A 25,645-nucleotide genomic window follows, 5' to 3' on the forward strand; every position below is an offset into this window, starting at 1 on the left:
ACCGGGAGGGAGAGAGCTTTCATGTTTCAAGCGCGAAGCTCTGACGCGCTTTGACTTGCACCCGCTGCGAGAGTGCCCCGTAATTTGGAGCAGTGAGCTTGGATATATATATGTATATATATATATATATATATATATATATATATATATATATATATGCATTTTGTTTCTAATTGCGTGTCAATGTTGGTTACTCTGCCTTGTGCTAATAGTGTGATTCAATGACAGAGAATGTTTTGCCAATAGAATAGTCCTGTTTCTCTGTGAAATATCTTGTCACTAAATATATTCATGCCTGTATAATTTGTACTCATTTCCTTTTCTTCCTTTGGGACTTTGCTTGTAGTGACTGGTTTCCTCAAGACGCTTGTGATCCCTCTCCTCCCTTTCCCGCACACTGCTTGGGCCTGATTCAGAGTTTGGAGGACAGGTTACTCGTCACAAATGTGATGAATATACCACCCGCCTTACACTGGCATCTCTAGAGGATGGGTAGATGGGGTCAATGCCCCAGGATTATTTGTCCAGCATTCCCGCAACCTTAGATGCCACCACAGCTGCTGAATGTGCCTGGAGGCCCCACAGAAAGAACAGACAATGATCCTTCACACGCACAATAATTTGTGCAGCTACCTTTCACTTCAAAGAAGTGGTATTTGCTTATAATGTGTTAAATATAACTTTTTATGTATTTCTGTATATTTATATATACAGATTTGCACACATACAAAGTCAGATTTAAACATTTTAAGCAAACATGGTAGACGTATCCAAATATATATGTAATATAACTTAAGCGGAATAGTAGTTATCCAGTTGCAGAAGTCCTCTATACTGTACCCCATCTTGAATCTTAATAAATGTTTTAATGTATTTTATTAGATTCAACATATATCCCACTATAATTCATCTCTATGGTATAATCTAAAGAATCTGTTTGAATCTGCTGACCGTTTCTTCTAGATCATTTCAGTCTCTCTTAATTTTTCATTGTTGGCTCATTCTGCTCACCTCTGGACTCCATCCAAGGGTTCCATATTTTGTTGAATTTCCACAGATACCCCCTGTCTCTATTCACTACTCCCTCTGTCTGCACACACCAGTCCACATTGCTTTCCCACTGACCCAGTGTGGGAACCTGCATGCTGCACCACAGTTAAATAATTTCCCTTTGTGTTACCACCGTGCGAGATTACAGATTAGTTGTGTATGTTTGGGTAATGTAAAGTTTACTCAGATGCCCAGTATCATCAACTGGGGTTTGGTGTCTAGATACTCCACCTGTACCATGGTTACTTGTTATTTTATCCCTTTACACAAAGGTTCTATCTGAAGATAACCTCAAAATATATGCATGAATCTACCCCTCACCTTGCAACCTCTGGCATATTTATCGTTTTCTACTACCCTCTCAATTTTCTATGGCAGTAGTTGAATACAATAGATTAGGTGAACTATTTTTCATTGCACTAATCTAAATACTGCCTTTGCTACCAATCCCTTAGGATATTTACTTGCATCACTCCGATACTCCTCTTCTAATATACCTACATCCTTATTCTAATGTTCCCACGCAGTTATTAACCAATGTTCTATATATTTGTGAAATGGCATGTTTTCTGATGGAAGATGCCATAACTCTGTATTCTAATAGTGATTGATTCTTGTATGTCCAACAAAATGTCTTTTGCAAGAGCATGTTTTACCTGTATATGTTTGTAGTATTGTGTGTCTGATAATTCAAACTCCTTTCGGAGTTCTCCAAAGATTTTATGTTTCCCGGGATCAAATATCCTCTAACTTGGAAATCCCTAATAAGTCCCATTTCTGAAACTCACCTTCTGCAAATTTTGCACAAGTTTTCAGTACCACAGTGGGGTCTTCCTTGTGAGTTTATTGTTCCAGCCCAACTTCCGATTAGCTTTTTGCTAAACTTTATCTACTTCCTGGACTTGATATGGACCACTCCTGGGAGGCATGCCCCCATACAGCACCCCAATGTATTTCCTTAGCCCACATCTGTCCACTCTCACGGCTGGTTCGTTTTGGATGAAGGACACTCAGTCATTGACAATTACCAGTTGGGAAGCTCTGTAATACTTACACAAATCATGAAGAGTGAAACCTCCCTTGTATTGTCCTCTACACGGCTTTGTCATTTAAATTCTTGGTGAGGGGGGCTGAGGCAAGTCGTGCCTGGAGGACTCTCCTGTAGACCGCCGCACTGATCATGCTCCCCGGGCCTGGGACTGGGCAAAAAGAACACCAGAGAGTCCCTTATCATCTGGGGTGTGGACAGCTGCGAGGATACCGTGAGCGGAGCTGCTGGTGTGCTGTGGTCGAGTCTTGCAGCCCCCAGGGGCTGGGGGGCTACAGTGGCGAGGCCGCCGAGATGTGTGGGCCTGATGCCGGGCCGCGCATACGCTAACAACACGGCTTCAGCGGCCTGCTCCCTGGGGGTTGGCCGCTTTCACGAGGCCTGTTCATATCACAGCCCCTGGTGCACTGCGGTGGTCCTTCCAGCGCCAGGAAGGTGGTGTATGAGGAGCTGGGCTCCACGTGGCCAAAGTGACCGGCTGGCCTAAGAGGAGAGACTCGCCAGCACTGGGAGGGGCAGAGAGGGCACCGGACCGCGCCGGCTGCAGCGGAGTTCCAGACTCACTTGCGGTGCCCTTGGTGAGGGGAGCGCATAGCTTTGACCCCTGTCGACGGGTGGATCGGCCCGTCTGCAAGTGGCTCGGCTGGCAACATGGAGGTTGAGAGGTGCGGCCCAGTGGGGCCCGCAGGGAGGGCGGGCCGTTGGAGGGGCCAGGTCAGCATACGAGGCCTGGTGGTGGGCCAAGCGCGGCGATCCCTGGCACTTACCTGCCCCCACATCGGCGACGGGATCCAGAAGCACACTCTGGCATTGCTACGTTAGCATAAGCTTTTTAGAAGTTTAAACGTCATTTTGCCTTTTTGCAGCTTTTTGCACACAACCCTGCAGGTAACTGTTGTTGTAAGTTAGACTGCTTGTATTTCTTCACATGAGAACAGCTTGTTTTTAACATCCCTAGACTTACATCGTGTCCTTAGTCTGTACAGTGTATGCAGAAGCCTCCAAGCTTACCATAACAATGTTAGCTGTTATTCGGGCTGATGGGCCCACGCTCTAGACACAACATGCACACAGCTGCAGCTAACTGAAATTCTAGCGCCTTTAATATTGCACTGCATGCATGATTAGGGCACTTGGATAAAATCCTTTTCCAGAGAGAGAGAGAGCTTTGCTGATCCTGATGTGATTCACTTCTGCTGATCCTGGAGTTATGGGGTTCCCCATTCAAGCCTAAGAGACCTTCTCTTATTATTATTATAAAACCTAGTTACTAGCAGGGGAGGGTGGTACACAAGGCACTATAGGACCTGTTTCCACTATCCTTATAGTATGATTTCTCCCTTTGTGTTTTATGGAATTGTAACAATGCTGATCGTAATATTTTTAATCATATGCCTGCTTATGTTAGCAAAATTACTGCATCTAAGAGCATGTCGTTAAAATAAACATTTTAAACTTTTCCGGTTCTCTATTTACTCACGTTGTGGACTTGTATGAGAATAACAAACGAAAGAGTGTTCTTGATTCACACTATTCCTGAGAGTAACCTAAGTCTCATGTTCTGGGTTGTCTAATCATTGGTAGCTTTGCTATAGGACGGAGAGCTAATGAGACACTGATGCTAGTCGGTTAGGGGTTCTAGGTACTGAGGTGAGTTTTTTTGGTACCACCAAGGTAAGATTACCGAACCCCAAAGAGACAGCAGTACGGTAGGTTTTGCATGCACAGTGCAGAAAAAGAACCCTCAGGCACCAACTAAAAGTCGGTTGCCAGTTGTCTTCATTGGGTTCTTGTTTGGAAAAATAGTCTCCAACAGTGATAGAAAAGTGAATTAAAAGGAGTACAGGCTACTCCCCAAACCAGAAATACTTTTTTAATAGCGGGGTAGCTCTGACTCCATTAAAAAACGTTAGTGAAGAGCGGACATACGGATGGTTGTGTTAGTTGGAACCAAGTAGTCCTATACAAAAAAACACACAAGGGTTGACATGCTTCTGCTATAAGGAGCCACTAATCAGCTCAGCATTCGACAGGACCAAAGTAGTCCACGCCTCGTGAGTGACGCACGTTAAGGCGCCGCTACCGACTGAGGCGGGACAAACAAAAGGATTACAAACTTGAATGTAACCGGTGCACAGATACTTCCTCGTGCGTCCCCTCCAAAGCGTGAGGGATGAAGGATTAGTGCGTATTAGGAGCAGTGCCCCTTAGGCTCGTGGCAGGGGGAATTCTTCACGCCCGGAGCATTTTCGTCCCGGCGACTGCCCTCCTGAAGACCTAACATGTACACATCCACGGGTGTCACTCACGAGGCGTGGACTACTTTGGGAGTATTCCGTACTCCTTTTAATTCACTTTTCTATCTTTTTTAGGTTTAAAGTATTTTATTAAGGCATAAAAAACCACGGAGAGGGGAGCAGGAAGTCAGGTAAACATACAATACAAGAAGCAAAACGTTGCGGCGAGTCAGAAGGAAAAGAGGGAGGCAGGATGCCCCAGAGGGTAACAAGGCAAAGACATAGGCAATAAGGCATTGTGTACGATCCCCCTGTAGGCCCCCACTCCCTAGGCAAGGTCAAGCCAAAATAACACTCCGCGACACAGTGAAAGAAAAGCATACCGTTCCACCAGCCCCTCGACCCCAGAAAGGAAGGAGAAAGAAAAACAAAGAAGGAAAGAAGAGAAAACAATACCCCAACATCCCCGTCCGAAAGTCAGCATTAGAAGCATATAACTCCACTTCCCACCCCCAACCCTCGGTCCCCAATCCGCACACTCACTCCGCCGCTGGCGCCGGCGGCGTCAGCCTAAGGAGGCGCAGGTACCGTGGACACGTAAGCTCGCGAAATTCCGTGGACAGCAGTGCCAAAAAGGGATGCCAGAGCTCCTCAAACTGGTCAACATTCCCAGCCACCGTTAGCGATATCTTCTCCATGCCCAGTACCTGCCAGAGCCTATGCAACCAACCAGTGATAGAGGGGGCAGTGGGGGTGCGCCAAAGTACCAGTATGTTCTGGACGGCGGAGCCTAGCGCAATCGCAATCTGCCTGCCCCTGCGGGATTTCAGCGGGTACATCAAATCATTGGGGAGGCCAAGCAAGACATACGCGGGGAAGCGCGGAAGCTCGATCTCAAAGTGCCTGTCCACCTCATCTAAGACTTCCTTCCAGTAGGCCGACAGCACCGGGCACTCCCAGAGAATGTGCGTGAGGGTACCCTCCTGTCCGCAGCCGCGCCAGCAACCCTTATCGCCTATTTTGCGCATCTCGTAGAGCCGCTCCGGGGTGTAGTACCAGTAGGTGGACACTTTAGTGAAGGTTTCCGTCAGCCCAGTGTGGTACGCAGAGTGCCTCGCCCGATATGCAATCTTGTCCCACTCCTTGTGGCTCAGGGTCCTGCCCAGTTCCCTGTGCCAGCGCTCCCTCCCTGGGTTATGGTAATGAAACGGCGGGGGTTGGAGAAACTTATACAAATCAGTGATGAGTTTGGCGTCCGAGGCCCGGGTTACCAACCATCGCTCAAAGGGCGTAATCGAACGGGCGGCGACGTCACGCACTGGGGGTTGAAGAGCCCAGTGGCGGACTTGCATGTAACGCAGTCAGTCCCCCTCCGTCAGGCCAAACTCCTGTCGGAGCTGCTGGAAGGGGAGCACGCCCTCCGGCCCGTAGATCTGGAAAAGCGCCCTGCATCCCGCGCTCACCCAGTGGGAAAAGGCCCCCGGCTCCAGACCCGGGGTGAAGTCCGGGTTGCCAGCAATGGGAGTGAACGGCGATGGAAAAGTGGTGAGCTCCCGAAGCTCACACACCGCGTCCCACACTCTTAGCGGGACCCGGGTGATAAAGGAAGCGTAGAGATTAGATGGGCGATGGGTGCGCCGCAGGAACGGGACCTCCTGAAGGGTACGGCCTGCAACTGCCTGGTCTTGAAAGAGCCAGTGTTTGTCCGATTCCCACCGGCTCCACTCCACCAGGTACCGGAGCTGCGCCGCCTGAAAGTACTTCCGGAGGTCCGGGACTCCGAGACCTCCCGCCTCCGGGGCAAGCATGGAGAGGACCCGCTTCATCCGAGGCTTACGGCCCTGCCACACAAAGCGGGAGATGTCTGCCTGCGCCTGCCGTATCCAACCCACGGGGGGCTGAAGAGGCAGAGCGCGAAAAAGATACAGGATCTGGGGTAGTATCGCCATCTTCACCGCCGCAATACGGCCCAGCCACGAAAGTAGGCCCTTGTTCCATCGGCCGAGTTCCTCATTGATCTTTTTGCCCAAAGAGGAATAGTTAGCCGCGACCATAGCAGGCAGGGAGGGAGCAAGCAAAATGCCCAAGTAAGTCACCGTGGAGGAGGACCACTGCATAGGGAAGAGACTTTCAAGGTCCCGCCTGGTGTCGGCAGAGAGCGACACATCCAGCGCAGCCGACTTGGCCATGTTCATTTTAAAGCCCGCGACACGGCCAAAAGCGTTCAGCTCCTGGACGCAGGCAGGGAGTGACCGCCTAGGGTCATCTAGGGTCAGCAAGACATCGTCCGCGTATAAGCTGACAGTGTGTGTGTATTGCCCCATCTTCACCCCAATAGCGTCCGGGTTGTCGCGGATCCTCTGCGCAAACGGCTCCATATAAAGGGCAAAGAGGAGCGGCGAGAAGGGGCAACCCTGTCTCGTGCCGCGCTCAATGGCGAAGCTGCTGGAGCTGTGTCCATTGACACGCACTGACGCCGACGGTCGCCTATAGCAGTTAAAGACCATAGTGCGGAACTTCTCGCCGATCCCCAGTTTCCCAAGAACCAGCTCGAGATATGGCCAATGAACCCTATCAAAGGCCTTCTCCGCGTCGACCGATAGCAGCATCCGCTCCCCCGGGACGCGTGAGGCCTTTTCCAGCACGTGCGTCACCCTCTTCGTGTTGTCGACCGTCTGCCTACCGGGTACAAAACCGGCCTGATCCGCCTCCACCAAACCTGGTAGGTGTAGGCCCAGTCTGGCCGCCAAGATTCCGGTATAAAGCTTGAGGTCCACATTCAGGAGCGAAATGGGCCGGTACGAGCCGCACAAGGTCCGGTCCTTCCCCGGCTTGGGGATAACCGACACAGTCGCCGAGAGGAGGTCCGGTGGGATGGCGCCCGGTTCGGAGAAGGAATTGAACAAGCGGGCCAGGAGAGGAGCAACAGTGGGACAGAAGGTCTTGTAGAACAAGGCCGTGTAGCCATCCGGGCCCGGGGCTTTACCATGCTTCAGCCGTGCGATCGCGGAGATGACCTCCTCCACGTGAATGTCCCTCTCTAGGTGGTCCGCCTGGGAGGGGTCCAAGGCCGGGAGAGTCACGGAATCCAAATAGGCCTCAGCCTCTCCCGGTGGGGAAGGCTCTGAAGCGTACAGTGCCTCGTAAAAGGAACGAAAGGTATCTGCCACCTCCGCGTCACCGGAAACCGGGATCCCACCCACTCCCACCAGCTCCTTCACCACATTGCGTTGCTGCGCAGCCCTGAGCCTATGGGCCAGGAGCTTACCGCACCTGTCCCCGCCGGTGTAAAAGGCATGTTTCAGGCGCAGTGCTGCGTACTCCGCCCGATCCAGATCCAACGCAGAGAGGAGTTTCCGTGCCGCCTTCAGTTGCTTCCAAACACGAGGAGCCCCCGTTCGGCGGTGGACCTGCTCAAGCTCCCTAACCTGCGCTGTCAGTTCCTCCCTCTTGCGCTGGCGTTCCTTGTTTTCCGCCGAGGAAATGGAGATAAACTCTCCCCTGACGACTGTTTTCAGAGCCGCCCACTGCGTAGCCAGGGACGTGTCAGAGTTGTTATTGTGGGTCAAGTAGTCCTGGATGACCTCCTCCACCCGCTTCACTACCGATTTCTTATGGAGAAGCGTGTCCCGGAGCCGCCACATCCCTCTGGAGGGGGGGGCCGCCGGCCACGCAAAGACTCCGGAAACCGGCGCATGATCGGACAGGGACAAGACCCCGATGTCCGCCGCCATGGCGGCCGAGCGAAGCGGGCCGCTCACCAAAAGATAATCCAACCGCGAATAAGTGCGGTGTGCGTGGGAGAAATAGGAGTAGTCCCTATCGGTGGGGTGCATGGTGCGCCAGAGATCATGCAGGTCCATCTCCGCAATCTGGTCCTGTACCGTCTTAGAAAGCTCCCCTGTCTGCGGAAAGCGCTGGGCAGACCTATCTAGAGTGGAGTCGAAGACCATATTCAGGTCTCCCCCTAAGATGATATGGCGATCGGGCGAGGCAGTAACGTCCACTAACACCGATTCCAGGAAACGATCCTGGTGGTCGTTTGGGCTGTAAACCGAACCAACCGTAAAGGCAACACCACCCAAGCGCATGCGATACACTAAAAGCCTCCCCTTCTGCTCAGCATGTTTATACAACACCTCCCCCCTAAAGGAGCTGGCTGGGAGAATGGCCACCCCAGCGGTCTTAGTCGCAGCAGAGGAAAAGAGTTGCGTGGGGAACTTAGCAGAGCGCAACCTATGGCAATCCCTGGAAAGTAAATGGGTCTCCTGCAGGAGGCAGATATCCGCATGCGACCCCTCCAACAGGGAAAGGATCGCCCTACGCTTCACGGGGTTATTCAGACCCTTAACATTAAGGGTCACAACTTTCAGGGGTGGCACCGCCTCCGGGGAAACAACGCGCTATGCCGCAGGCGGGGGATCAGCGGAGGGGGCGCGCGGGGTAGGGGTGCAGGGAAGGCCAAAAGCGGCATCGTACAAGTTCGGACAATTTCGGACGGGACCCCCCCCACAACAAACCAACAGTGAAACCCCCCCAAAACCCCTTTACGGCAACCAGCCAAAACAAAAAGCAGAAACCAACACCCCATAGTCTCAGTCTAGCCCAAGTGGGCGAGTCTGCAGAAAACAGTCAAGTGGACGTCCAGCCACACACCACCCCCCTCGCCCCCCCAGCCCCCAGCCCAGCATCGTCAAAGCTAATAGCCTCTCCCCCCGGAGAAAAATTAGGCCGTTAAGGCCACACCAGTAGATTCAGGCAAGTTCCTGGCCGCAGTCCTCAGGGCCTCCGCCATTTCAGATCTGATGGTGGGCGAGTCTGGGCGACTCGCTGGCGCTGACGATGGGCGCCTTCTCGACCTCCGTCGGCCCCGCCGCTCGGGGCGCCGCCATGCGGGTGTAGCCCCTTCCTCCTCCGTAGCAGTAAGACCCAGCACTCCGCAGACATCCTGTAAGGAGCGCAGCTGATGCAGCACTCCATTCCATCGAAAGATAAGACGGAAGGGGTGACCCCAGGAATAGGCTGTCTCGTGCTCTCGCAGAAAGTCCGTAGCGATGCGGAAGGACCTGCGCTTCTGTAGTGTGATGGCGGACAGGTCCTGATAGAGCGCCACAGGTCTATCTCGGAAGGTCAGTGGCTGCTTCCTGCGGGCCTCCGTCATGATGCGCTCCTTTAGGGGGAAATCCGGCAAGAATGCCAGGATATCAGGCGGGGGTGCCGATGACTGGCGTTGGCGGCCCACCCTATGTGCTCTGTCAATGCGGATTGGGAAATCCGCTCCTTCCCCCAAGATGTCGCGGAACAGGTCCTGCAGATAAGCCACTAGGTCCGCACCTTCATCCGCGGATGAAACACCCCGCACCCGGATGTTGTTCCGCCTGGACCTGTTCTCGAGGTCCTCCGAGTGGGCCTGGAGCTCAACACATTGCTCCCGGAGGCGGAGGACATCCTGCTGGAGATGGGTTATCTCCTCATCGCGGCGTTGGGCCGCCGTCTCCACAGTATCGACCCGCTCGCCCAGGCCCTCGACTTCCCTGCGCACCTCCCGGACCTCTCCAGCCACCTCGGTCTTAAGAGTTTGAAATTCCTCCTTGAGGGAGCTGAATAGGTCCTCCATGAAGGACCGCGTGACCGGCGGCTCGCCCACAGTTGCGTCCGTTGATGCCCGGGAGGCCCCCGGGGACGGCTGCGTCCTGTCGCGTAGTTGCTGGGACCTGCCGAGCATTTCCGGCAAAGTGCGGTCTCCTCGCGCTGCGCCACGTCTTCCAGTCATCTTGGGGCCCGGCAAAGCCCAGGGTCAGTTGCTGTAGGCGAGCTCCGCCGCTCGCGGGCACCAGATGTGAGGCTTTCGCCGAAGACAAGGGTAGTGCGTCACAGGCGACAAAATGGCGGTCTGGGCCTGGGCAAGACGGCCCCTGGGCCAGTAGGACAGGCAGCAACGTCCGAAGTGTAGGCCTCCTGGTTCGTGCTCCCAGGGAGGGCAGCAGATGAGTCGGTGCCAGGACCAGCCGAGGCCTCCGTGTGAGAAGGACGCGGGCAGGGATCACTGGGCTCAGCCACACAAAGACAAGATGGCGGGAGGGTGGGACCCAAGAAGGCAGCCCGGGCCAGCAAGTCCGTGGGCGAGTCTCAAATGGTAACGGGTCCGGAGAGCCTGAAACCAATGCCTCCCTCCACCACCAGTTGATTAGTCCGGCTCGGGCACTGCTCGAACTCCGCCATCCAGCGCCTCCAGGCGCGGAGTTCGCAAGTCGTCACCCTTCGAGGCCCCGGGTAGGGGGGAGACCGCCGGTGCAGGGCTAAGGTCCGTCGTCCAGCAATGGTGCCCGCCGCCAGGGCACCGGCCAGGAAGCCACCTCACTCCGCGGAGTCCGTCTAGTCCGCTCCCTCGGGATCACAGGCTTTCCGCTGTTCAGCACTCGGGCCAGCCGAGGCGCGCGGACAGCGCCGCACTACGCTCCGCCTCCAGGCTCTTCTCCTCGGGGCGACCCGGGCTCTACTCCTCGGAGCGATCTCAGAATAAACTTCTCGGGAACTTCCCCCGAGGCCACAGAAGCCAAAGTGGCACCAAAATGTGCCCCACGAACTCCGGCACAGTCCTCTCACCCGCGATGCAGCCGCGGGGGGAGAGAAGCGCAGAAATCGGGGCTCAAGCGGAGCTGGGCCGGAGGAGCTACGGGAGGAAGCGTCCGCTCACCCCGCCATCTTGGCCACGCCCCCCTTTTCTATCTTTTTTGAAGACTATTTTTCCAAACAAGAACCCAATGAAGACAACTGGTGGTAATAATCGTATTACTTTACTGCCCTGTTTTTCTTTGTACTTCTGTTTATTTAGTCACTGTTGATTTGGATTGAGTATTTCAAAGGGGTATAAGAGTGGCCTTCTGACCCTTTCTCTCCTGTTGTTTACATGAGTTTTTTGGGTCACCACAATTCACTGAGGTCCTGGGTCTCTGTGCACAGTTCTGTGTATGAGCAGAATCCCCGCAACAAAGGAACTCTAGCGCATACATCAGCAGACGGGTGTCCCAAGAGTGTGGGGCCAATTATCCAGCACCCGTGCTCAAATTGAAGCACTGGAACTTGACAGGGCAGAATACTCCGCCCTACAATTGCGTCATTCCTACGATGTCGGCAGAGACAAATGTGGCAAGCACTTGGCTACTTCTCTCTGTGCCAAGCGCACTGAGCAAGGTGTTTCCAAGATCTTCTTGCCCACCCGGATTTTAGTCACAGACATTGCCAATGCCTTCCAACACTTTTAGGAGTGCCTGTATAACAGCCAGCAGCTCGATGAGGCAGCTGGTTCTCGTTACCTGAAGGGGGCTAAGATCTCAGCCCTCACCTCGGTCTAGGCAGACATCCTGGATTAAGACATTCGTATAGAGGAGGTAATATCGGCGATATAGCGCCTTAAGCTGGGCAAGTCCCCAGGCCCGACAGGCTATCTACGATCTTTTACAAAACTTTCTGCCCCACCAAAGCCCCTATCCTACAAAATTAATCAACTCCTTCTCAGACCCTGGGTCCATTCCCCCTGAGATGCTGAAAGCCTCGATTTTTGTCATACCCAACCAAGGGAAAGACGAACAAAGATGTAGCTCCTACTGGCTCATTTCCCTTTTAGATATTGATGTCAAATTATTTACGAGCATTATCGCCCATAGACTCACTGATTATATGCCCTTCCTAGTGGACCCGGACTAAGCAGGCTTCATTCCTCACTGGCAAGCAAGCGACAATACCAAAAGAGCGCTACACATTATCAATAAGGCGAACAGGTTCCAAGGGGAATACATGCTCCTAGCGGTTGATGCCGAGAAGGCGTTCGACCGAGTCCATTGGCCATACCTCAAACAAGTGCTGGAGCACTTTGGGATAGGGGATAGATGCAGGACTCATATTCTTAACTGTTATAGAGCCCCTACAGCAACAGTCCGAGTCAATGGCTTTACCTCTTCCCCCTTTTCCATCCATAGAGGCATCCATTAGGGTTGCCCACTTTTGCCCCTATTATGCTCTGTATATGGAGCTCATGGCGCAGAGGGTCAGGGACCACCCGGCGATTGCTGAGGTTTCCTTCGGCGGTGACAGACACATTATCAGCCTATATGCTGATGATGTCTTGGCATCTCTGGCGCTCTCCGCTGTCTCCCTACAGCCTTCTTGGAGGAACTGCAGATCTTTGGAGCTGCTTTGGGGTTAAAAATTAACATCGCAAAGTCTCAGGCCCTCAACCTATCGGTCCCTTGTGATACGGTGGACCTTCTAGCGTCCCAATACCCATTATAGTGGGCCTCGGGAACATTCTCATACTAAGGGATCACTTTAGCCAATACAATATCGGCAACAGGCACTCCGACAGATACGAAGTTGTTTGGTAAGGTGGAAACACCTGAATGTCTCCTGGCTGGGTCAGATATCGGCTTGCAAGATGACGGCCCTTCCCAAAATTCTATATCTTTTTCAAACCATGCCTCCCACTCCCCCTCGGGGTTTGCTTGCTAAACTTCAATCAGAATTAGCGTAGTTCATCTGGCAGGGTTGGAAGCTGCGCATGAAGCGGTCTCTGAGTTACCTCCCTCCGGAGGCTGGAGGGCTGGGAATCCTGGACCTACAACTCTACTGTAAAACAACACAACTATGATACTTAGTAGAGTGGAGTCTGTCCACTTATCCATCCCCGTAGTCCCCTCTCTGTGAAAACCTGGATTGGGGACCTCGGATTTCGTTGCCTGGACAGAGTCAGGATGACACTCCGTGGGTCACTTCTTTGATGTGAAAGGACTGCTTTCATTTTCCCAGATACAAGAGATCTTTGGGCTCCCAGAGGTGGAACGCTTCCATTACCTTCAATTGAGGCACTCGATCATGCACCCCTCTAATCGAGCCAAGGTGCAGCGCCACCTGACCCAGTTTGAAAGGTGGCTTCTAGGCAAATCATCTGACAAAGGCATGATCTCAGAATTATACGCGCTCCTTCTCCAGACACAGGTTCACACATTCCACGCATGGCATGCAAGATGGGAAGAGGAGTTGGGTCGGTCCTTAAGTGGAAAACAATGGGAGAACATAGCCTACCAAACTCGCCACACTGCTCGCAACATGGCCCTTACAGAGACACTGACTAAGATTACCTCACATTGGTAATACACACCAGTTAGAATACATAAAATCAAACCTTAACTCAGCCATAAGTGTTAGCGGGGTTGTGGAGGCAGAGGGACCCTGATACACATCCTGTGGGAGTGCCCGCACATTCAGCAATACTGGACACGAGTCCTTAATGACATAGACAAATACCTAGACACACAGCTCCCACGCTTTCCAGCCTATGTGCTTTTGGGACTACCAAATCCTTTGACCTACCCCTTAAAGTCCACCCGCGGCAGACAGAATTACCCTGGCTGGAGCGTCCCAAGCCCTTCTTGCAAATTGGGGAACAGCGAACACCCCCACTCATACGAACTGGCTGCATAAGATATAGCACATATTAGGAATGGAGAGGATGTCTGTGTCTCTTGCAGGGAAGGGGGCGGAATTTCAGGTGGTATGGGAACCATATGTAACTTTACTATCACAGGAGTTCAATGAGTTGACTTGCCCAAAATATCTCCGGCTCTTACGCCTGCTCCGAGGCCCTGAAGCCGGATCAATCCACACCATAATTATAACACCTCAATAGCTACATTGGTGCAATTTATGTTATAATAATAATAATAATAAAGGAATTTGTAAAGCGCATGGTTACGCCATCTCGGCTTGTTCCCGCGCTAGGTGAGAAAGGAGGAAGCAGCCCAGGCTACGTTTACAAGGTAACTGTGGGACTAATTTCAAAACAGATAGGTTTTAAGCACCTCTCTGAATTTAACTTCATAGGTCTCCATCCGGAGTTTTAGCGGGAGTTTATTCCAGTTCTGGGCTGCCAAGAACCGGAAGGATCTGCCTCCCATTCTGGCCTTCTTTACCTTCGGTATCATCAGCAGACCAGTCCCGCTCAATCTCAGGGACCTTCCCGGCACATAGCTTATGACAAGATCCCTCAGATAAGAGGTACCAGTTCTCCTGACGATACGATAGCACGTTGAGAGTGCCTTAAACGTTACTCTTTTCCTTACTGGGAGCCAATGCAAGGTATCCAGGGCTCTTTTGGAGGCAGCCCTCCTCGGCTGCATAAGAACCAGCCGTGCGGCGGCATTCTGCATAACCTGCAATCTACCAAGACATTTAGCAGTGGCACCCAGATAGAGTATGTTGCCATAGTCTAGGCGAGCCGTTATAAGGATGTGGACCAACGTCTTTCTTGCCTCTATCGGAAGGAGATCCATAGTTTTGCGTAGGTTTTTTAGAACTCCAAAACATTTTTCCACTACACACATGGTGTGCACTTCATAAGAAAGAGTGGGGTCCAACCAAACCCCAAGGTTTTTCGCCTGGGTGCATGGTATAGGAGTTGGGCCCAGGCTCGGAGGCCACCAAGCCGACATCCAACCTGCCGGATCGCCCCCTACCACAAGCACCTCTGTCTTGTTGCCATTCAGTTTCAGGCAGTTCTTAGCCATCCAGGAGTCGAGCTCCTGCATGTATGCCCAGAAATTTGAGGCCGCCACGTCCGGTGCCTGAGACAAGGAGATCAACAACTGGGTATCGTCGGCGTAAGAGACGACCCCCACACCAAAGCTCTGCGCTATCTCCGCCAATGGAGTTACGTACAGGTTGAACAGGGTAGGGCTCAGGGCCGAGCCCTGAGGCACACCCTGCTCCAGTTTAAAGTCCCTGGAGTAGTGAGCTCCCTGTCTAACCTGAAAACTATGCTCGACCAGGAAGGACTTCAGCCATTTCAGGGCCGGGCCCGAGACACCGCCCTTGTTCAAGCACTGTAGCAAGGTGTAGTGAGCAACAGTGTCGAAGGCGGCACTCAGGTCCAGCATAATCAGGGCCATAGTATGTCCAGCATCGGCCCCCTTCCTGATGGATTCTGTGGCAAGCAGTAGTGCAGTCTCCTTAGAATGACATGCCCGGAAGCCCGATTGAGACGGATGTAGGAGGCAAGAGTCTTCAATATAAGTCATGAGCTGTTGGTTTGCCACCTTCTCTGCTATCTTCGCCAAGTATGGCAAAAGCGAGATAGGTCTTAGATTTTCCAATACGTCCTGACTAATATTTGGCTTCTTCTGGAGTGGTAGAACAACCTCTATTTTCCAACTTCCAGGCACTGTATGCGATTTAAACGAGACCTCCAACACATGTCTAATGTAGGGTTCAAGAGTCTCCATACTCTCGCCCAGCAGCTTAGGTGAGGCGGGGTCTCTTGGTGAGCCAGATTTAATGCTGAGACAGATTTTACTGAGCATCTCCGGGGGGGGGGGGAAATAGTAAAATTGCTCAGTCTCCGACCTGCCTCAGCTTCGCCAGCCATTTCCTCAAATTCCATACCCATCCTTACTATCCCAGGAAAGGAGGACTAGATTTTCTCCACCTTTTCCGGGAAATAGTTTGCAACCCGGTTGCATGACTCAGCCAAGCCAACTATTGGGGTTGCCATAGCTGCAAGGGAGGAGATCTCCTTATAGACTTGGGAGAGCTCTTTAGTCGAGTTTTCCGCCGTCCCGATTCTCGCCTGATAGTAGGTGGTTTTTGCCCGCCTAATGAGACCGTAGTATTTTTTCTGTTCCACCTTATACTTCGATCTATCTTGGTATAAGAATCCTTTCCTCCACTGCCTCTCCAAGCGTTTACATTCAGCTTTTGCATTATGCAAGGCTGTGGTAAACCAGGGTGCAGATTTATGTGCCCTCTTCATCGGTTTATTGGGGAGCAGTGGGGCCACCTTATTAAGAGCGTTAACTATCCGCCTTTCCAGATTCAGGCAGGCAGTTTCGCTATCTGTGCCACCTGGGGCCCCTCCTGAATTAGTGCCCTGTTAAAGTCATCCCACACAAAGTTTTTCCATTTCCTGCGTGGGTGCTTGCAGGTAACTTTTTCTTGCACTCCCGTCTCAGGTATCCTCACAACAAAGGGGACCAGAAACTGATCCGACCAGGGAACAGGGAACGGGGTAGGAACGTCTACATTCTCCCAGCTGGCAAACACAGGATCCAATAAGTGCCCATGCTGATGTGTAGGGGCATCTGATTTCAGACTCAGTTGAAGCGCCATAAGATCCTGGCGTAGGTCAGAGGCCTCTTTTTTCATAGGATCCTCCAGAAGAAGATTCAAGTCACCTAATACTAAGAGTTTATCATATCTTAGAGCTTGATGGGCAATGCCCTCAACAAAGCTGGGCAGAAAACGTGTAGGGGGGCCAGGGGGTCTGGAGACCAGGAGCCCTATCACCGTGAGGTTGGGGTTGATTTTAATCGCCCATAGACTCACTGATTATATGCCCTTCCTAGTGGACCCGGACTAAGCAGGCTTCATTCCTCACTGGCAAGCAAGCGACAATACCAAAAGAGCGCTACACATTATCAATAAGGCGAACAGGTTCCAAGGGGAATACATGCTCCTAGCGGTTGATGCCGAGAAGGCGTTCGACCGAGTCCATTGGCCATACCTCAAACAAGTGCTGGAGCACTTTGGGATAGGGGATAGATGCAGGACTCATATTCTTAACTGTTATATAGCCCCTACAGCAACAGTCTGAGTCAATGGCTTTACCTCTTCCCCCTTTTCCATCCATAGAGGCATCCATTAGGGTTGCCCACTTTTGCCCCTATTATGCTCTGTATATGGAGCTCATGGCGCAGAGGGTCAGGGACCACCCGGCGATTGCTGAGGTTTCCTTTGGCGGTGACAGACACATTATCAGCCTATATGCTGATGATGTCTTGGCATCTCTGGCGCTCTCCGCTGTCTCCCTACAGCCTTCCTGGAGGAACTGCAGATCTTTGGAGCTGCTTTGGGGTTAAAAATTAACATCGCAAAGTCTCAGGCCCTCAACCTATCGGTCCCTTGTGATACTGTGGACCTTCTAGCGTCCCAATACCCATTATAGTGGGCCTCGGGAATGTTCTCATACTAAGGGATCACTTTAGCCAATACAATATCGGCAACAGGCACTCCGACAGATACGAAGCAGTTTGGTAAGGTGGAAACACCTGAATGTCTCCTGGCTGGGTCGGATTTCGGCTTGCAAGATGACGGCCCTTCCCAAAATTCTATATCTTTTTCAAACCATGCCTCCCACTCCCCCTCGGGGTTTGCTTGCTAAACTTCAATCCGAGTTAGCGTAGTTCATCTGGCAGGGTTGGAAGCTGCGCATGAAGCGGTCTCTGAGTTACCTCCCTCCGGAGGCTGGAGGGCTGGGAATCCTGGACCTACAACTCTACTGTAAAGCAACACAACTATGATACTTAGTAGAGTGGAGTCTGTCCACTTATCCATCCCCGTAGTCCCCTCTCTGTGAAAACCTGGATTGGGGACCTCGGATTTCGTAGCCTGGACAGAGTCAGGATGCCACTCCGTGGGTCACTTCTTTGATGTGAAAGGACTGCTTTCATTTTCCCAGATACAAGAGATCTTTGGGCTCCCAGAGGTGGAACGCTCCCATTACCTTCAATTGAGGCACTCGATCATGCACCCCTCTAATCGAGCCAAGGTGCAGCACCACCTGACCCAGTTTGAAAGGTGGCTTCTAGGCAAATCATCTGACAAAGGCATGATCTCAGAATTATACGCGCTCCTTCTCCAGACACAGGTTCACACATTCCACGCATGGCATGCAAGATGGGAAGAGGAGTTGGGTCGGTCCTTAAGTGGAAAACAATGGGAGAACATAGCCTACCAAACTCGCCACACTGCTCGCAACATGGCCCTTACAGAGACACTGACTAAGATTACCTCACATTGGTAATACACACCAGTTAGAATACATAAAATCAAACCTTAACTCAGCCATAAGTGTTAGCGGGGTTGTGGAGGCAGAGGGACCCTGATACACATCCTGTGGGAGTGCCCGCACATTCAGCAATACTGGACACGAGTCCTTAATGACATAGACAAATACCTAGACACACAGCTCCCACGCTTTCCAGCCTATGTGCTTTTGGGACTACCAAATCCTTTGACCTACCCTTCAAAGTCCACCCGCGGCAGACAGATCGGAATTACCCTGGCTGGAGCGTCCCAAGCCCTTCTTGCAAATTGGGGAACAGCGAACACCCCCACTCATACAACTGGCTGCATAAGATATAGCACATATTAGGAATGGAGAGGATGTCTGTGTCTCTTGCAGCGAAGGGGGCGGAATTTCAGGTGGTATGGGAACAATATGTGACTTTACTATCACAGGAGTTCAATGAGTTGACTTGCCCAAAATATCTCCGGCTCTTACGCCTGCTCCGAGGCCCTGAAGCCGGATCAATCCACACCATAAGTATAACACCTCAATAGCTACATTGGTGCAATTTATGTTATAATAATAATAATAATAATAATGATAAAGGAATTTGTAAAGCGCATGGTTACGCCATCTCGGCTTGTTCCCGCGCTAGGTGAGAAAGGAGGAAGCAGCCCAGGCTACGTTTACAAGGTAACTGTGGGACTAATTTCAAAACAGATAGGTTTTAAGCACCTCTCTGAATTTAACTTCATAGGTCTCCATCCGGAGTTTTAGCGGGAGTTTATTCCAGTTCTGGGCTGCCAAGAACCGGAAGGATCTGCCTCCCATTCTGGCCTTCTTTACCTTCGGTATCATCAGCAGACCAGTCCCGCTCAATCTCAGGGACCTTCCCGGCACATAGCTTATGACAAGATCCCTCAGATAAGAGGTACCAGTTCTCCTGACGATACGATAGCACGTTGAGAGTGCCTTAAACTTTACTCTTTTCCTTACTGGGAGCCAATGCAAGGTATCCAGGGCTCTTTTGGAGGCAGCCCTCCTCGGCTGCATAAGAACCAGCCGTGCGGCGGCATTCTGCATAACCTGCAATCTACCAAGACATTTAGCAGTGGCACCCAGATAGAGTATGTTGCCATAGTCTAGGCGAGACGTTATAAGGATGTGGACCAACGTCTTTCTTGCCTCTATCGGAAGGAGATCCATCGTTTTGCGTAGGTTTTTTAGAACTCCAAAACATTTCTCCACTACACACATGGTGTGCACTTCATAAGAAAGAGTGGGGTCCAACCAAACCCCAAGGTTTTTCGCCTGGGTGCATGGTATAGGAGCTGGGCCCAGGCTCGGAGGCCACCAAGCCGACATCCAACCTGCCGGATCGCCCCCTACCACAAGCACCTCTGTCTTGTTGCCATTCAGTTTCAGGCAGTTCTTAGCCATCCAGGAGTCGAGCTCCTGCATGTATGCCCAGAAATTTGAGGCCGCCACGTCCGGTGCCTGAGACAAGGAGATCAACAACTGGGTATCGTCGGCGTAAGAGACGATCCCAACACCAAAGCTTTGCGCTATCTCCGCCAATGGAGTTACGTACAGGTTGAACAGGGTAGGGCTCAGGGCCGAGGCCTGAGGCACACCCTGCTCCAGTTTAAAGTCCCTGGAGTAGTGAGCTCCCTGTCTAACCTGAAAACTATGCTCGACCAGGAAGGACTTCAGCCATTTCAGGGCCGGGCCCGAGACACCGCCCTTGTTCAAGCACTGTAGCAAGGTGTAGTGAGCTACAGTGGCGAAGGCGGCACTCAGGTCCAGCATAATCAGGGCCATAGTATGTCCAGCATCGGCCCCCTTCCTGATGGATTCTGTGGCAAGCAGTAGTGCAGTCTCCGTAGAATGACATGCCCGGAAGCCCGATTGAGACGGATGTAGGAGGCAAGAGTCTTCAATATAAGTCATGAGCTGTTGGTTTGCCACCTTCTCTGCTATCTTCGCCAAGTATGGCAAAAGCGAGATAGGTCTTAGATTTTCCAATACGTCCTGACTAATATTTGGCTTCTTCTGGAGTGGTAGAACAACCTCTATTTTCCAACTTCCAGGCATTGTATGCGATTTAAACGAGACCTCCAACACATGTCTAATGTAGGGTTCAAGAGTCTCCATACTCTCGCCCAGCAGCTTAGGTGAGGCGGGGTCTCTTGGTGAGCCAGATTTAATGCTGAGACAGATTTTACTGAGCATCTCCGGGGGGGGAATAGTAAAATTGCTCAGTCTCCGACCTGCCTCAGCTTCGCCAGCCATTTCCTCAAATTCCATACCCCTTCTTACTATCCCAGGAAAGGAGGACTAGATTTTCTCCACCTTTTCCGAGAAATAGTTTGCAACCCGGTTGCATGACTCAGCCAAGCCAACTATTGGGGTTGCCATAGCTGCAAGGGAGGAGATCTCCTTATAGACTTGGAAGAGCTCTTTAGTCAAGTTTTCCGCTGTCCCGATTCTCGCCTGATAGTAGGTGGTTTTTGCCCGCCTAATGAGACCGCAGTATTTTTTCTGTTCCACCTTATACTTCGATCTATCTTGGTATAAGAATCCTTTCCTCCACTGCCTCTCCAAGCGTTTACATTCAGCTTTTGCATTATGCAAGGCTGTGGTAAACCAGGGTGCAGATTTATGTGCCCTCTTCATCGGTTTATTGGGGAGCAGTGGGGCCACCTTATTAAGAACGTTAACTATCCGCCTTTCCAGATTCAGGCAGGCAGTTTCGCTATCTGTGCCACCTGGGGCCCCTCCTGAATTAGTGCCCTGTTAAAGTCATCCCACACAAAGTTTTTCCATTTCCTGCATGGGTGCTTGCAGGTAACTTTGTCTTGCACTCCCGTCTCAGGTATCCTCACAACAAAGGGGACCAGAAAATGATCCGACCAGGGAACGGGGTAGGAACTTCTACATTCTCACAGCTGGCAAACACAGGATCCAATAAGTGCCCATGCTGATGTGTAGGGGCATCTGATTTCAGACTCAGTTGAAGCGCCATAAGATCCTGGCGTAGGTCAGAGGCCTCTTTTTTCATAGGATCCTCCAGAAGAAGATTCAAGTCACCTAATACTAAGAGTTTATCATATCTTAGAGCTTGATGGGCAATACCCTCAACAAAGCTGGGCAGAAAACGTGTAGGGGGGCCAGGGGGTCTGGAGACCAGGAGCCCTATCACCGAGAGGTTGGGGTTGATTTTAATCGTAAACAGACCCACCTCACTCTCACATATCATGAATGGGTCTAAAGAGCACTCGAGGGGTTTTAAAAATGAGCGCTATCCCACCTCCTCTACCTGTCGTCCTATCAGTTCTGGCTATCGTATAGCCTGGGGGGAGTGCCTCAAGAATGTCTGGCTCAGAGTCAGTGTCTAGCCAAGTCTCCGTGAGAAACAGGAGATCAAGTTTCCTGTCCAAGAGCAAGTCAAAGATTTAGATGCTATGTTTGCTTAGGGATCTACAATTCAGTAGCCCACCACAGAGTTCAACACTCTCTAGCTGCCTTATGTGGTTCACGTTCCACCTAAATGCGCAGTGTCTGCAGGCGCCATCTTTAGTAACCATCATACTGTGCCTGCAATCCCCAGCTATAAGTGGACACAGTTCACGCAGTTCTGCTGCATTATATTTTGTTCTTACTGCTGCTGACCGACCAGGGGATCTGGCCCCGGTCCCTGTCCGGATGCGGACGGTTGCAGACGGGCTTGCCTTTGTCGTGCCGGCGCGTCCGCTGCCCGGCCGTTCAAGCATCAGCCTTTTATCCCTGAAAGACTCTGCAGTGAAATAGCACTAGACCGCTGACCGTTATGGGATGAGTGTGGAAGCAGAGGGGTAAGTTGGGGGAGGATTCCCTAGGGCTAGGGTTTCTCCCCTTTTGTTTGTCTTTTCTCCTTCTTCTTGTGCTTGTTATGCATCACTAGCAGGAAATTATATGTGCCTAGCTTTCCAGGAAGCGGTCTTCCTGCAGCGTTCAACCTGCTATTGTATTTGTCTACCCTTCTTTTTTGGAAATCCTAATAAAAGATTTAAACCATAAATTCTTGGTGAACCTGTGTTACAAAGCAGGGCTCTAATTAGACTATCCACCTTTGTAAAAGAAGCCTCCTGGATCTCAAAGGAGGTATTCTAAAATACGTACTGAAATTTTGGTAATGCAGTATCAGAAACTTTTACCAATGTTCCACGTCTGCTTGAGAAATTAAGTTTTATTAAAAAAACTCCTCTTTGCATTTAGTTCTATATATTCCAAATGACTATGCCTTGCCTTCAGGAGGGGATCATGCTTTAAGGAGAATACAACTGATTTTGACCTGTTCATATGCAGATCTCAGTACTCCGCAAAATAGTTAATTATTATCGTAATCTTAAGGCTTGAGTGTTGAAGGTTCGCCATGTGAAAGAGGATGTTGTCAGAGTACATCAAGACCACATCTTACACATCTCTGGGGCTCATTAGAATGTCGTGCTGATTGCCACCACCCAGCGGGCGGTGGCGATCCGCACGACATCACACCACAATTTACCCACTCTCGATATTAGCATGGCGGGGGGTACCGCGGCAGACGGAAAGTCTGTCCGACGCGTTTCCACTGGTCGGTTTGCTGGCCGGGCGCAAAGGCACACAATATGGTGGCGGTACCTTGCAGGCACCGCCATCCATATTATGACGAATGCGGTGCGTATGCTTTTCCCTGGCGGGGACTCCGCCATGGAAAGGCATATGGTAAATGGCTGTGGGGGCCCGTTGCATGGGGGGGGGTTTCTGCACTTGGGGGGTATCCATGGTACCTCCCTTCATTGGCATGCACAAGGTGGCAGGCACCGCGTGGTGCCTGTCATGTTGTGCATGCCACTGCACAAAATGCAACTTTTACATTGCGGCGGGTGCTGCTTCCAGCACCGCCCGCCACAATGTAAAAGATGCGGGATGCGGGGGCGGAGCTTGCGAGCTGCAAGGTGGCCATTTGAGCTCTTGGCTCCATGAAGCCACCACACTATCCGGCAACTATCCTGATTCTGCAGAGTTTGGCAGCCCTACATTCCCACTGCGCTGTGTCGGGAAACGACCGGCAGCGAGTAGAGCCGCTCCTGAACCCTCTACCCCTCTGCTACGACTGTTGGTGGGAGGCTGGAAGCTACGGCTTGTATCCTGTATTGAAGCAACGGCCTGTGGTGAGGAGAGACAGGCGTGACAATGAAGCACTCTCGCGCCTGGATTACAGAGCCCCCACCGCTGCCCAGGAAAATACGATAAGCAGTGCACGTGCGACCGCTGATTGAGTCCGCCCTACGAGATGCCATCCGAGGTACAGAGCCCTCCCGGACTTCAATGGGAATAAAAGCTATGCCGCTTAGTCTGCCATAGTTATAACACTGGCGGGATTGGTGGCGCAGTTTGCCTGAATGTTACTGCGAGCCCAAAGCTGGGATCACGGCTGGAGCCATACGGGCGCGGGATGGCTAGCCTTCCTTCTGTTGGGGCAGCGACCCTCCCACACAACTACAAGAGAGTGCCAGACTAGTGCCGAGACCTTGTGCGGCCTAATATCGGGAGCCGGCCATTTTGTGCTGACCCAGGGGGAGGAGGGAAGAGCCTGGGAAGCTGAACACTAGATGCATTCCCGCATGGAACTGCTGCGCCCGTATGAACTGGCGGAGGACATCGCATTGTGTCTACACTAGCCTGGGAGGTACTGAGGTAGAAAGCGCTGAAAGATTGGCACAAACTAGTACCTGTTCTGCACCCCACTCGAGGCATAGCAGCAGCGCAACCGACTCTGTAGTGATCAACAGGCCTGACCTCGGAGAGGGAGATGACCGGATTGGTGTTTTGCATGCCTGATCATCCCTAACAGAGTGAAGCTAGGGTTAAACGAGCACAGTTGTGAGCCTCTGCACATTACGTCATAGGAGAGCTGCTGTGCAACTTTAATGGACTGCCTTCCACCCTGCTGAGCTGGTTGACTCTGGTGCGTGTATTGAGACCCGTGACTCACCTTGTAGCTCGACGCAAAATGGGCAGTGGATAGAAATCAACCCAAGATCCTGTTTGACCGGAGAAAGCCAAAAGGTCAGGACAATGCTGTTGAAGAGGAGGATCCCACGGCGGACCTGCCTCTGAAAAGCTGGAGGGCGACATACGCTCTATGTTGGTCATGATGGGAAAAAAAACTACAAGGCAGCCTAAAATTGGTGTGCTCTTGTATTATATGGACAGCATGTCTGAGAGATTAAACAAACATGCAGAGCGACTGGACATGACGTAGCGCAGAATCACTGAGGTGGAGGAGGCACAGACGTCGATGGACATGGACCACAAACAAATGGGTAGGGTCCTCCAAGTCCTACAAGACAAAGCTGAAGATTTGGAAGCAGGCACGCGCCACCACAACTTATGAATCACGGGGGTCCCTGAATCGACACCAACAGGCAACATGGAGAAGTTTGTCGAGACGCTGCTGACCATGCTTTTGGGCAGTGATGGGTTTTCCAATATGTTCATGGTGGAGAGAGCGCACTGATCTTTGGGCCCTTGCCCTCCTCCTGGAGCAACTCCTAGACCCATAATTGCACGGTTGCTGAACTCTAGAGACAGGAACTCTGTGTTGGCTGCAGCAACGAACAAGCAGACACTGCAGTTTGAGCGGTCCAACATCTCCCTATACCTGGACTTTAAGGCTCGCGTCCAGGAAGCATGCAGACAGTTTGGCCCGTTAAAACGCCAGATGGGGGACCAAAATATAGACTATGCCATGCTATACCCTGCCAGACTACATGTTAACAGGAATAGCCACTCACGGATTTTCACTGAGCCTAAGACCTTGCTAAAAGCTTTGAAAGAGTGGGCCAAAGAGAAGCGCCCTAGCCTAGAGAGGTAAATGCTGGAGGAAGTCGTCGGCAGCAACCTGGATGAGCAGGACTGAGATTGACATTGCTGAGGTTTCAGTAAGCAGACCCCATGGTATTGTACACAAGCTTGGTCTGGGAGTAGGGCGGAGGCCTGACCTTTGAGAGGCTACGTTATTGGGTGGCAGTTTACATGCTGATACCACCCCTGGCTGCAGCCAACAAATTAGACGGTTTGCTTGGTGTGTGAAGGGGGACTCGGAGGCGCCGCTGCATTGAGTATAATATCAAGCTGTTGACGTTGCTTCTGCTGCAGAATCAAGCTTGCTCTGGGCGGTGAATCGGAGTTGGTGCTGTGTTCAGCTGCAGCACATGTACTGGCATGCAACATCTGCCCTCGTGTGAATCACACTGTTTGAGTTTATTATGGGGAGAGGGGAATTGTGATTCTGAGGTTAGTTTATTCAAATCTGCATATGTGAAAATGTTAATTGTTGGGGAAGAGCGGGTGGGTATTTGTTTTTCAGGCACTTTTGGGCACAGCCTGGCATGGGAGGGGGGTGGGATGGTAATGAGACTCACACTGCTTATCTCAGATGTTTTT

General features: G+C 51.7%; 2 protein-coding genes across 9 annotated transcripts in view; one reads left to right on the forward strand and one right to left on the reverse strand.

The window, feature by feature from the left end:
* LOC147702323 (uncharacterized) overlaps positions 1 to 20,464 on the reverse strand; it is a 50,471-nt gene extending 30,007 nt beyond the window's left edge. The window contains exon 1 of the mRNA XM_086928396.1: positions 19,764 to 20,464. Coding sequence (XP_086784522.1) covers positions 19,764 to 20,464 — 701 coding nt within the window. The remainder of the gene's footprint in view (positions 1 to 19,763) is intronic.
* ARSG (arylsulfatase G) overlaps positions 1 to 25,645 on the forward strand; it is a 2,325,381-nt gene that overhangs the window by 1,936,422 nt on the left and 363,314 nt on the right. The window lies entirely within an intron of this gene.

The sequence above is a fragment of the Lissotriton vulgaris genome, chromosome 7, assembly GCF_964263255.1.
Source record: "Lissotriton vulgaris chromosome 7, aLisVul1.2, whole genome shotgun sequence".
NCBI lineage: Eukaryota > Metazoa > Chordata > Amphibia > Caudata > Salamandridae > Lissotriton > Lissotriton vulgaris.